This window comes from Mobula hypostoma, chromosome 1, assembly GCF_963921235.1.
Source record: "Mobula hypostoma chromosome 1, sMobHyp1.1, whole genome shotgun sequence".
Taxonomy (NCBI): domain Eukaryota; kingdom Metazoa; phylum Chordata; class Chondrichthyes; order Myliobatiformes; family Myliobatidae; genus Mobula; species Mobula hypostoma.
In genome coordinates, this window is record NC_086097.1 from 209,579,998 (window position 1) to 209,594,334 (window position 14,337).

A 14,337-nucleotide genomic window follows, 5' to 3' on the forward strand; every position below is an offset into this window, starting at 1 on the left:
TTTTGAAAGGGTACGTCGGTTTAGGGCATATTTGCAGGATGGTTTGAGTGCTTACAAAGAACTGTATGATATAAAAATGCGTGAGGCTAAGCAGTCAAGCAAGCCTTCCACATCAGCCACAGCAGACGATGAACTTCAACCTTTGACATCGACGCAGGCAGACATAGAAGATGACGACCTGCCTACCCTCATGGAAACAGACGACGAGATGACATCCCAGTGTCCCACCACCCCAAACCCCGGGCCGTGGACAGATACTGATCCACAGAGAATGCAGCGGTAGCCGGGAGGCACCCAACACATCTTTAAGAAAAATGCCGAAATAAACAAGCCCAGATCAGAGATGATTGCCAATTGCGTCGTCTCTGAACTCGGCCGACATTTATGTGCCGGGCGGCACCTAATTAATTAGCTTTTTTATTTCGGCTTTTTTCGTAACGATGTGCTGGGTGCATCCCAGCCACCACTGTACCGCTGCATTCTCCGCGGATCGGCACGGAGGGTGGGGGCCACTACACCACCCCAACCTCCGATGACTCAGCCTAACGCACCATCATCAGTGTGCTCAATGCTGTCTTCCCGATTCCCATAAGTGATACTACACTGTACATACATTATTTCTACTTTATATCGGCTGTGTATTTTTACGTGTTATTTGGTATGATTCGGCAGCTTCTCAGCTTAAAGGTTACTGGAGAGCGCTTGCGCCGTGTTTTTGCTGAGAGCACTTGCGTGAGATTTTCGCTACGGAGAACAGTGCAGGCAATTATTGTGGAAAAGTATTTCTACTTTATATACGCTGTGTATTCATATCATTCCTGCTTTTACTATATGTTACTGTTATTTTAGGTTTTATGTGTTATTTGGCATGATTTGGTAGGTTATTTTTGGGTTTGCGAACGCTCACAAATTTTTCCCATATAAATAAATAGTAATTGCTTCTTTGCTTTACGACATTCCGGCTTACGAACCATTTCATAGGAACGCTCTACCTTCAGACGGCTGGGGAAACCTATAACTGCTTTTTAAAACACGAGAAATTCTGCAGATGCTGGAAATCCAAAGCTTTTAAGAGATTATTTCCACAATACTGCTATTAAGAGATGATTTTCACAATACTGGGACTAAAAGAATATAGTAGCTCTGGAAATTTTATAAAATATAGTAGGTTTGATCAGCATGATCTACTGATAGCAATTATTTTCATTGCAAGATTGACTTTTTTTAATTAGCATAATTTTTGGAATGAAAGAAGGTGCAAAATATGACTGGAGACTAACTGCTGATTTGGCAAATTGCTAGTAAGTCAAAGATGATATCTACTTGAAATACAGAGATGGATAAGGATGATTGTGCCAATCAGCATGCAACACTGATTAGATCCGAGCACTGCCAAAATTGTCCAATCAAGCGTGTGTTCAGCTTCAGGACCATGAATAATTACTACTGGGCGGTTCAATTTTACTGAATGTTGTCACAGGTCATGAGTTGTGTTTAATCCATGGCTCTTTCAAGTGATCAAAAGTAGACAGAGATGAACAGCTGAGGGATTTTTTTTTGTTTTAAGGCATCTATGCAAGCCAGTTCCACCCTGTCATGGGTCCATTAGCAGTCAGCTGATTGGGAAAACGGGCAGAGCTTATGCAAAATATGATAAAATGTAGAAAAGATTGGGAGGTTGGTGATCGGGGGATGCAATTTTGAGGGTGATCCAGTTGGAAAGATGGTAAAAGAATCTGCAGATGCTGGGACTAAAGCAAAAAATACCAGAGATAGTCATAGTCATACTTTATTGATCCTGGGGGAAACTGGAGATCTCAGCAAGTCAGGCAGCAATGGTGGAGAGAGAAAAATATTTACTATTTCTGTTTGATAACCTTTCATTAGAACTGGATTACATTCGAATTGAGTTGAACTAATTTTTCCTTGCCACAAGCACGGGGTCATTCATGATCACCCTTCAGTGAGAGAAAATCTAACTATATTCTTTTGAATTTCAATGGCATTGATTTTTCAGACTATGAAGAATGGGTTTATTTGCCACATGTACATCGAAATGTACAGTGAAATGCATCATTTGCATCAAATCAAGTCAGCGAGGGTTGTGTTGGGGTCAACTTGCAAGTGCTACCACGCTTTCAGTGCCAACATATTATGCCCACCACTCACTAATCCTAACTCTAAATCAAGCCTTTGGAGCGATGGTGACGATGAGGAAACCCTCCCTACCATCCTCATTCTCACTGATCAGGAAAAGCCACATGCAGTTATAGAGGACAGCTGGAAGATTTGGTGTTCAAGGTTTGAGTCCCAAATATGCAACTATCTGCATGAATGTCAATGATCTTGGCTATCTGGCTAATAGACAAGACTAGAGAATGAATGCCAGCATTGGAATCAGTAATTTGCCATCTTGAGAGAGCTAATTTATTGTGCTTGGAGCCACTGCCTTAGCTGTTCAAGCCATCTGCCAGAAGATGGAATTTGCAGTGAAGCCTTCAAAGCTCCTTTTGAACATTGGTACCCAAAGCTATGATGGCAACATTCTAACCTTGTGGATCGGACCTGTTGCTTCACTCATGCATCATGAAGTTGTACCACGGCCACCAGGCAATACAAACTGTATGGGTCCTTTTGCATTGGATCTGAGTTAGTCACCTTTGGAAAAGATTCACTCAGAATTCACAATCGTGGAAGGCCTGCACACTTATTTGATGCCTGCATCAGATAGGCCTGTCAATCTCTTTCTATTGCCTATTGTACCTTGTAGCAGCTTTAGGCTAGCTCAGTAAAATTATCATCATTGCTTGAAAACAAATCCCACCTTGCCTTCCGGAGAACCAATATCTGGGCTACCTTGTTGTGTTGTGGGGATGGAACTGGACTCTCTCACGGTGGTGTCTGAAAAGAGAATGCTGTCTAAGTTACATGCCATCTTGATCAATGTCTCCCATCCACTATATAATGTTCTGGGTGGGCACAGGAGTACATTCAGCCAGAGACTCATTCCTCCAAGATGCAGCACAGAGCGTCATAGGAAGTCATTCCTGCCTGTGGCCATCAAACTTTACAACTCCTCCCTTGGAGGGTCAGACACCCTGTGCCGATAGGCTGGTCCTGGACTTATTTCATAATTTACTGGCATAATTTTCATATTACTATATAACTACTTATGGTTCTATTACTATTTATTATTTATGGTGCAACTGTCACGAAAACCAATTTCCCCCTGGGATCAATAAAGTATGACCATGACCATTTAAGTACTAACACTAATTAAAGGCAAGACATTATTGGGGTCTTGTATGCAATTTCATTCTTAAACTCTTCCCTACAATGCACTACTAAGTGCCATTAATTGAATTGATTGTTACTGTTTTATTGATTGATGAAGAGTTTTATCTTGATGCTTCCTGACCATTGTTTTGCTTAGTGGGAGCTATTAAGTTTATAGATGCCAGAAATAAGAGAATGATAGATTAGGATTCTAGGAAAGCGACAGGGCAAGTTAAGAGCTAAACCAGAACCTATTGTGTGATGAGAGAGAAGTGGAGTGTGAATTTAAATATAAACATGCCATCATCAATAGCCTCTGCTTTATTGCTAGTTATAGATTCTATGATAGCTGCCTCAATAATGATCTGCACCCTTTGCCTGAGATGATGGACATGGGCTATGCTGAAACCCCCACCCCCAGCCCCACCTCTCAATAGGCAGTGATTGCATTGGACATCTAGGACAAGAGCATCGGAATGATGTGCAAGTGCTTTGAGATATACAGTATAAGCAGAATCTGAAATACAGGTATAGTTGTGAGGATCTAGTGGGACACGAAAAACTTTGCGAAATTGCTGAAAGGTGGGTTCCAGGGGTTACACATTCTCTTGCATTATATCCATGTTTTGGTCATCTCCAAAGCTGCCACCATCGTCTTTGTCTTTTGGGCTACTCTCTGCACTTTACCGTGACAAACAAAGAGTCAAAGGTCACCACTGGGAGTGTGTGTGCTCTTGCATGGCTTCCAGCCCCATGAATTAAATTTGGCCAACACTTGCAGCCAATAACACATAAGGGGTACATGGCTGGGTTTAGTTAGTGCCAACTAGCTTCAAGTAGTGCTAGCCATTCTCATGAAATCCACTGTGGATTTGCATTATTGTAAAAAAAACTGCTATCTGAAAGTTACAACAGCAACGATCATGAAAGATAATTTTTCCCCTCTATCTATACTGTATTGTTATCAGAGTTAATTAGGCAATGTGATTCCAACACACGTTTTCCAGTTTCCAGGATTCTTGCAAGACTAAGGGTAATTAGCATTTTGGACATGTTTAGAAATATAAAGCAGATATTCTGCACATAATCTTGACTTTTAATTAATGGAGGCATTGCTAGCTTTAGCAGCTTGACATGCAATTTAATAGAAGAAAGGAAGCTGTAAATTTATTGGCAATGTATTTTATGGCACAATTTACAAAAAAATTTGGATTCATTTGATTTTTGCATTTATTTAATTATGACAGCTTCTAATTTTCTAATTCGAGAGCAGTGACGCGCATAGAATACAGCACAATACCTAGCATTTGAGATGTATTTCTAAATATGACCTGTCAAAGTCCTCTAAGATTAAATTTATCAGCAATCCTTACAATCGTATTTTGCTTTTGGCAGGTCCCTTGTATTCTACTTTATTTATGAATCTCATTTAAAATTATATTGGGTATAAATTATAAACTTATAATGGCAGTTCTGATTAAGTTTTGAACGCGTGCTATCTGGAGACTACATCATGTGCTGATTAAGACATTTGAATACTGGTCATCTTTGGTTCCATTTTGGGATCTGTAAAGATTGTTGTTTAAGTTTGACAGTTTTTATTTCTACTACAAATCTTTGCACAGTTTAATTTCAGTTTATAACATATTCTGGAAGTACAAGGATGACAGAGTTTTGGGACCACTTTGAAGAAGCAGTCCAATCATCATCATCGCAAGACATCCGGCATTAAATTAGGGGAGGAAAAACTGCACATGCTAGAAATCTGAAATAAAAGCAGAAAATTGGAACCACAGATCATCTCATCCGTGGAGAGAGAAACAGATAACATTTCAGTTCACTGATTCATCGGTATAACTCTCAGTTCTCTTTCCACAGGTATTGCAGGTGTTAAATGTCCCCAGCATTTTCTGATTTTAATCCAATATTAAATGTTACACTTGGCAGTTCAACCTCAATTATAACCTTTGTGCTGGATTGAATTTTGTTGTGGTTCGCCCTCAGTCGGAGTATACATTATGGCTGAACAACCATCAGTGCACATTTACCAATAACATTCAATTTGTGCTGAAGCTGTACCTATAGCCTAGCTCAGGGACTGCTAACATGGATGTCAAGTATGTTTTTTTTATATGTTTCAAATCTGCTGCCTTATCTGATGAATGCCATTTGGGATCCCCTAGGCACTTGCCAAAGACTATGGACTTACTGTGTTACAGAAAAAGATATTGTGAAACTCATTTATTAATTTTCTGTATTTCCCACAGACATGAACCAAGCAATGTAAATGTAAAAATAAAATGCACAAGACCTTCAATTCATTTCAGAATTAAGACTTAAACAAGTTTATGGGCGATTGCTATGTTTTGTAACTCTAAAACATAAAACTAATTAAAAATTAAAAAGACGGGAGTCTGAGAGAACTTGTCTTAGTTTCATTCTTACTTCAAGTGTGGCATGCGCTTATGACGTGGTGACATATGCCATTCACATACTATAACATATAACATAAAATGAATGATTTAAACAAAGAATACTTAATCAAATGATATATTTACAATATTAAATACACAATGATAGGTAGTTTTATTTCCACATTTGAGGTGCTCATTGCAGTGTCCATATAAGTATAGGATTGATCTGTAGGTATGGATTAATCCATTCTCTTGATTTCAAATGTAGTTAAAATAAGAAGAGTTATACCATGCAAACAAGTCAGGCCCCCGAAAGGCTGGTGGTAGAGTATTTACAGTTTGGGTTGTTACTTCCCCTGGGTCCCCTCCTCCTCCTTCCCTTACTCCTATTGCCCACACTCCTCTCCCATCAGATTCTTTCTCATAAACACAAAATAATCTGCAGATGCTGGAGTCAAAGCAACACTCACAACACGCTGGAGGAACTCAGCAGGTCAGGCAGCATCCGTGAAAATGATCAGTCGATGTTTCGGGCCAGAGCCCTTCGCCCTGACGAAGGGTTCTGGCCCGAAACGTCGACTGATCGTTTCCACGGATGCTGCCGGACCTGCTGAGTTCCTCCAGTGTGTTGTGAAAGATTCTTTCTCGTCCAGTCCTCGACCTTTCCCACCCACCTAGCTTGACTTACCACGTTCCAGTTGGCCTCTTTGCCCTTCACCCCCCCACACACTTTTTATTCAGGCATCTCCCAACCCCCCCCCCCCTTTAGTTCTGAAGACAGGGTCTTAGCCCGAAATATCAACTGTTTACTTTTTTCCATAGATGCTGCCTGACCTGCTGAGATCATCCAGCATTTTGTGTATGTGTGTTGTTTTGGCCTGTCACTTTTAAAACAATGAATTGAGGGCAATGGGGGAAGAAAAAGAGCTGAAGTCATACAAACATCTTCCTAGAGGATGATGATTTTGATTGGCAGTGATGAATTATCCCACCCTCATGACATCACTGTAGGAGTTCCTCAGACTTTGGTTAATGAGCAGCACATAATATTTGTGCCAGGCAGTGACCATATCCAACATGACAGAATGTAAGTTCAATATTCAATGGCATTAAAATCATGGAATCCATTGACGCCCTGGGAGGTCACTGCTAACCAGATACTCAAGTGCACAACTACCTAAATATTAGGGCTACAAGCACCAGCTAGAAGCTTGGAGGAGTGATTCACCTTCTGACATTGAAAAAAAGGCTTTGCACCATCTAAAAATTACATGTGAGGAATGTGATTTAACATTCTCTACTGGCTTGAATGAATACAATTCCAATAATATTCAAAGAGCTAAACACCATCCAGGAAAAAGCTTGATTGATTTCCCAAAACCTACCGTCAACAACCATTCCATTGGACCATACGGGAGTCAAATGCAGAAATTACCAGGACCCTTGCAAAGATATTTAAGATATTTAAATCACCCTTAGTGAAAGGAGAGATACCAGAGGATTTGAGGATAACCAATGTTGTTCCACTGTTTAAGAAAGGCTCTAAACATAAACCTGGAAACGATGGGCCAATGAGTCTGACATAATTTGTGAGAAAGTTATGGGAAAGTATTGTTAGGGCCTGGATATATAAGTATCTGGATACATATGCACTGATTAAAGATACTGTAGGTGGCATAGCTTTGTGTGTGGTAGCTCATGTCTAACCACTCTTATAGGGTCTTTTGAGGAAGTTACCAGGAAAGTGGATAAAGGCAAGACATTGGATGTTGTCTATAAGGACTTTAAGACGTTTGACAAAGTCCCACATGGGAGGCTAGTCAGGATGGTTCAGACACTCAGCATTCAAGATGAAGTAGTAAATTTGATTGAAAATTGGCTTTGTGGGAGAAGGCAGAGAGTGGGAGTAGATAGTTGCCTTTCTCACTGGAGGCCTGTGACTAGTGGAGTGCTGCAGGGATTGATGCTGGATCCATTGTTGTTTGTCATCTGTATTAGCAATCTGGATGATAATGTGGTTAAAAGGATCAGCAAATTTGCAGATGACCCCAAGATTGGGGTTGCAGTGGGCAGCGAGGAAGGCTATCGTAGTTTGCAGAGGGATCAGCATGAGCTGCTGGGCTGACAAATGGCAGGTGGAATGGGATGGGTTGCACCTGAACCCAAGGGGATCCAATATTCCTGTGAGCAGGTTTGTTAGAGCTGTTGGGGAGGGTTTAAAATAAATTGGCAGGAGGATAGGAACGGGAGTGAAGGGACTCAGGATAGGACATATGGTAGACTGTCAGGCAGAGCAGGCAGGTGATAGGGCAAAATTGCAGCCAGCTGGATAAGTATCAGTGCTCTAGGGTTGAGAATTAAAAAAGGTAGCAAATACTGCACTACAAAGTGTTGTATCTCAATGCACGGAGTATAAGAAATAAGGTGGATGATCCCGTGCACTTTTACAGATTATCGGGTCTGATGTTGTGGTCATCACTGAATCGTAGCTGAATGATGGTTGTTGGGAGCTGACTGTCCATGGTTATGCATTATATCGGAAGGATAGGAAGGTAGGCAGAGAGAGTGGCAATTTTCTGCTGGTAAAGAATAGCATCTAAGCAGTAGAAAGATGTGACATAGGACTTGAAGATGTTGAATCCTTGTGGGTTAAGTTAAGAAACTGCAAGGGTAAAAGGAGTCGGATGGCAGTTATATACAGGCCTCCAACCAGTAGCTGGGATGTGGACCACAGATTACAACGGGAAATAGAAAAGGCAGGTCAAAAGGGCAATGGTATGGTAGTCATGCGAGGTTTTAACTTGCAGGTCAATTGGGAAAATCAGGTTAGCAATGGATCTCGAGAGTGAATTTGTTGAGTGCCTATAAGATGGCTTTTTAGACCGTTTGTTGTTGAGCCTACGAGGTGATCAGCTATACTGGATTGGGTGTTATGTGATGAACCAGACACAATTAGGAAGCTTAAGGTAAAGGAACGCTTAGGAGATGTGATCACAATATGATTAAGTTCAACTTGAAATTTGATTAGGAGAAAGTAAAGTCTGACATAGTAGTATTTCAGTGGAGTAAAGGAAATTATAGTGATATGAGAGAGGAGTTGGCTAAAGCAAATTGGAAAAAGCTGCTGGCAGGGATGACAGCAGAGCAGCAATGGCATGAGTTTCTGGGAAAAATAAAGGTGCAGCAGGATAGATGTATTCAAAAAAAAGAAATACTGAAATGGCAAAAGAGTGCAACCATGGCTGACAAGGGAAATCAAAGCTAATGTAAAAGCAAAAGAGAGGGCACACAACAAAGCAAAACTTAGCTGGAAGATAGAGGATTTGGAAGCTTTTAAAAACCCATAGAAACCAACTAAAAGAACCATTAGGAGGGAAAAGATGAAATATAAAAGCAAGCTAGCAAACAATATTAAGGTGGATAGAAAAAGCTTTTTCAAGTGTATAACAATAATAAAAGAGCGATGAGAATGGATATAGGACAGCTAGGAAATGAGGCTGGAAAAATATTGGGGGACAAGGAAATGACAGATAAACTAATTGAGTATTTTGTAGTAGTCTTCACTGCAGAAGGCACTAGCAGTTTGCTAGCTGTTGAAAGGTGTGAGGGAAGAGAAGTAAGTGCAGTTACTATTATAAGGGAGAAAGTGCTCAAAAACTTGAAAGACCTAAAGTTGCATAAGTCACCTGGACCAGATGAACTGCACCCTAGGGTTCTGAAAGAGCTAGCGGTAGAGATTAGGGAGACATTAATAATGATCTTTGAAGAATCATTGTGCTCTAGACTCTGGCATGGCTCCAGAGGACTGGAAAATTGCAAATGTCACTCAACTCTTTCAGAAAGGAAATTATAGACCAGTTAGCCTGACCTCAGTGTTTGGAAAGATGTTGGAGTCAATTGTTAAAGGCTGAGGTTATGGAGTACTTGGTGACACGGGAAAAGAAAGGACAAAGTCAGCATGGTTTCCTTAAGGGAAAATCTTACCTGATGAACCTGTTGGAATTCTTTGAGGAGTTTACAAGTAGGATAGATAAAGCGGGTGCAGTGGATGTTGTATATTTGGATTTTCAGAAGCCCTTTGACAAGGTGCCATACGTGAGGCTGCTTACCAAGTTAAGAGCCCACGGTATTACAAGAAAGTTACTCGCATAGTTAGAGCATTGGCTGATTGGTAGGAGGCAGTGAGTGGGAATAAAAGGATCCTTTTCTGGTTGGCTGCCAGTGACTAGTGGTGTTCCGCAGGGGTGGGTGTTGGGACTGTTTCTTTTTATGCTGTATATCAATGATTTAGATGATGGAATAAATAGTTTTTGCCAAGTTTGCAAAATGAAGATTGGTAGAGGGCCAGGTAGTTTTGAGGAAACAGGAAGGCTGCAGAAGGACTTAGACTGATTTGGAGAATGGGCAAGAACGTGACAAATGAAATACAATGTTGGAAAATGCATAGTAATGCACTTTGGTAGAAGAAATAAATGTGCAGACTATTTTCTAAATGGGGTGAAATTCCAAAAATTTGAGATGCAGAAGAACTTAGGACTCCTTGTGCAGAACCCCCTAAAGGTTAACTTGCAGATCGAGTCTGTGGTGAGGAAAGCAAATGCCATGTTAGCATTCATTTCAAGAGGCCTAGAATATTAGATTAGATTATGAGGACACGCAGTCCTCTTTTATTGTCATTTAGTAATGCATGCATTAAGAAATGATACAATGCTCCTCCAGTGTGATATCACAGAAGCACATGACAGACCAAGACTGAAAAAACTAACAAAAAACACATAATTATAACATGTAGTTACAACAGTGCAAGCAATACCGTAATTTGATAGAAGGACAGACCATGGGCATGGTAAAAAAAAGTCTCAAAGTCTCTCCAAAGTCCCAACCTCTCACGTAGACGGTAGAAGGGAGAAAACTCTCCCTGCCATGAGCTTCCAGCGCCGCAAACTTGCCGATGCAGCATCCTGGAAGCACCCGACCACAGTCCAACTCTCAGTCCGTCCGAAGACTTCGAGCCTCCGACCAGCCCTCCGACACCGAGCACCATCTCTGCTGAGCGCTTCAACCCCATCCCCGGCCACCAGCAACAAGCAAAGCCGAGGATTTGGGGCCTTCCCCTCTGGAGATTCTCGATCACACAGTAGCAGCGGCAGCAAACTGGGCATTTCAGAAGTTTCTCCAGATGTTCCTCCATGCTTCTCGCGTCCATCGCCATCAAATCAGGATTGTGCACGTCCCCTATTTAACAAATACGATATCATTTCACCGGAGAGACTGTGCGTACTGTGTCGCGCCGCGTCACCATCTTCTCCTCTCCTTAGGAGCAGGAATGTGTTGTTTATAAGGCTCTGGTGAGGCCTCACCTTGAGTATTGTGAACATTTTTGGGTTCCTTATTTAAGAAAAGATGTGCTGGCGTTGGAGAGGGTTCAGTGGGCGTTCACAAGGAAGATTTCAGGAATGATCATACAAGGAACGTTTGATGGCTCTGGGCCTGTACTCGCTAGAATTTAGATGGATGACGGAGGTCTTATTGAAACCTTTTGAATAGTAAAAGGTCTAGAGAAAGTAGATGTGAAAAGGATGTTTCCAGTGGTGGTGGAGTCTAAGACAAGAGGGCACAGCTTTCTGATAGAGGGGCATCGAATTAAAACAGATGCTGAAAAATTTCCTTTGTCAGAGGGTGGTGAATTTGTGGAATTTATTACCAGAAGCAGCTGTGGAGGCCAGGTCTTTAGGTGTATTTTATGACAGAGCTTGATAGGTTCTTGATTGGCCATGGCATCAATGGCTATGGGGAGAAGGTGGGGAGTGGGTCTGAGGATGGGAAAAAAGATCAGCCACGATTGAATAGTAGAGCAGACGATGGGCCAAATGGCCTTATTCTGCTCCTCTGTCTTATGGTCTCGTGGAATTTAATGCTGACAAGTGTGAAGTGTTGTACTTCAGTTGGACCATCTAGGGGTAGGTCTTTCACAGCGAATGGTAGGGCACTGAGGAGTGTGGGTGTGGCCTCTGTCAGTCGTGGTCGACCATGGGTATTGTGGCTCTGGTAGTCACTGGTTTGTCGAGCAGCGTTGACTGTGGCTATTAAGGCTGATCCTGAAACGGCAGACTCTGCCACGGTTGCTGCATGTGTAGGGCGTCGTGGAATTGTCCGCTGTCCGCTGTGCTCTCCGTTCAGCTCTCCGTTGCTCAAACTGACTCAGGGTCACTCTTTCGCCTTGCTCTAAGTGTTGCTGAAGAGTACCTCGCCATTTGTTGCGGTCATCTGCTGTATCCTCCCAGCACTCTGTGTCGATTTTTAAGGCTTTCATGTTGTGCTTGCAGAGGTCCTTGAAGCGAAGCTGGGGGTATACCACGTTCCTCTTGCCTGTTGCTAGTTCTCCGCAGAGGATGTCCTTTGGCAGTTTACCATCCTTCATACGAGTCTACGTTGTCTTAAAAGCGTGAACATTGTGGGGAGTCCAGCCCAGGAGAAGACCTCAGAGCCTGGGACTTTGGCTCTCCAGGTGATGCCGAGGATGCAGTGAAGGCTGCACAGGTGAAAACTATTGAGTTTCCTCTCCTGCTTGGAGTAGATGATCCAAGTCTCGCTACCATACAGGAGGGTGTTGGTAACGCATGGATGGTACACAGCAGTCTTGATCTTTGTAGTGAGTTTCGGATTCTCCCAGACCTGCGAGGAGAGTTGAGCAAGGATCGATGCTGCTTTGCCGATACGCCTATTGATTTCCGCATCGAGGGAGAGAGTGTCGCTAATGGTCAACGCCAAGTATGTGAACTCATGGACCACTTCTAGATCGTAATTGTCGATGGTAATGACTAGTGTCTCCACTACGTTCTGGGCAAGGACATTTGTTTTCTTTAGGCTGATGGTAAGCCCGAAGTCCTTGCATGCCTTAGAGAAGCGGTCCATGAGAGTTTGTAGTTGTACCTTACTGAGGAGTATAGTAGAACAAAAGGATATGGGAATACATTTCCATAATCTGTTGAAAGTAACATCGCAGGTAGATGGGGTCATAAAGAAAGCTTTTGGCATATTGGCCCTTATAAAGCTATGTATTGAGCACAGGAGATGGGCTGTTATGTTGAAGTTGTATAAGCCATTGTTGAGACCTAATTTGGAGTATTGTGTGCAATTTTGGTCACCTATCAGATGGAAAGAATACAGAGAAACTTTAGAAGGATGATGCCGGGAATGAAGGACTGAGTTGTAAGGGAAGCTTGAATAGGTTAGGCCTTTATACCTTAGAACATAGAAGATTGAAAGGAGATTTAGTAGAGGTATATAAAATTGAGTGGTATAGATGGGGTGAACAAAATTGGGTAAATGCAGGTAGGCTTTTCCTCCTGAGGTTGGGGGAGACTACAACAGGAGGTCATGGTTTAAGGGTGCAAGGTGAAAAGTTTAGGGTGAACATGAGGGGAAACTTCTTCACTCAGAGGGTTATAGGAGTGTGGAATGAGCTGCCAGTGCAAGTGGTGCATGCGAGCTCCATTTCAAAGTTTATTGAAGTTTGTACAGGTACGTGGATGGTAGGGGTATGCAGGGTTATGGTCCTGGTGTAGATCAATAAGAGTAGGCAGTTTAAATGATTTTTGGCATGGACTAGATAAGTGAAGAGCCCTGGTTCTGTGCTGCACTTTTCTATAACTCTATCAGCAGCACACTGTGGCTATTATCTGTAGTATCTACATATTACTGCATTAACAGTTCTGTGATTAATCATGTACGTTATTCAGGCACCACCTCAGAAATGCACCGCCTATATTTCCAATATAAACGAGTGCCTTGAGAACATGGGAATACCACTGAATATTCTCCTACAAATCATAACCCCCCCCCCAATGTATTGCTTCCTTCTCCACTGCGTCAAAGTTCTGGAATTCCTTCCACAACAGGAATCCGAGAATACCTTCAGGAGAGGGACGGCCACAAGAAATCCTGTCCCCACCGCCTGCCAAGTTCAGTTAGGGATGGGAAATACCAACTGTGCTACTGATGCCCAAACCTTGAAAGAAAATCAATCAATTGCAATTCCCTACGTAGTAAAGTAGTCTGAGGTTGAGCCCATAAAGGCTTGCGCTAGCAGATTGTGTAACATTAGAACCATAAAGCTGTTAGGTAATAATAACTTAAAATAAAGGTGGATCTGACCATGTCATTTTTCAATTCAACAGTATTGCCATCACCAAGCAGATGAAAATAAATATCAGTGCCACTACCCTCTTCCTGCAGCTGAACAAGCTTCTTTTGGATCTTGGGCAATGCACAAAATGCTGTAGGAACTCAACAGGTTAGGCAGCATCTTTGAAAAGGAATAAGCTGTCCGTGTTTCAGACTGAGACCCTCTGTCCTGATGCTTCCTTTCCATAGATGCTGTGTGACCTGCTGAGTTCCTCCAGCTTTTTGTGTGTGTTGCCTTGGATTTCTAGCATCTGCAGATTTTCTCATGTTTGTGATTCTTTTGTACCTTTCTCAGTTCTGACAAAGAGTTTTTGATCTGAAATATGATCTCTGTTTTTCTTCCCACAGCCTCACCTGCTGAATATTTAAAACATTTTCTGTTTTAATTACCATCACCAACTTTGACAGTATTAATAGTCTGGATGTCAGCATTGACCAGAAAACTCATTCAGATTATCTA

The 14,337-nt window shown here is 42.0% G+C and overlaps 1 protein-coding gene across 3 annotated transcripts in view; it reads left to right on the forward strand.

Moving 5' to 3' along the window:
* The window catches only part of xkr4 (XK related 4), a 327,821-nt gene that overhangs the window by 38,929 nt on the left and 274,555 nt on the right, over nt 1-14,337 (forward strand). Inside the window, exon 2 of one of the 3 annotated variants that reach the window (XM_063063686.1) lies at nt 12,017-12,113. The exons of the other annotated variants lie outside the window; for them this stretch is intronic. Coding sequence (XP_062919756.1) covers nt 12,017-12,026 — 10 coding nt within the window. The 3' untranslated portion in view covers nt 12,027-12,113. Of the gene's footprint in view, nt 1-12,016; nt 12,114-14,337 lie in introns of those variants that run through there. 3 annotated transcript variants of the gene reach the window in all.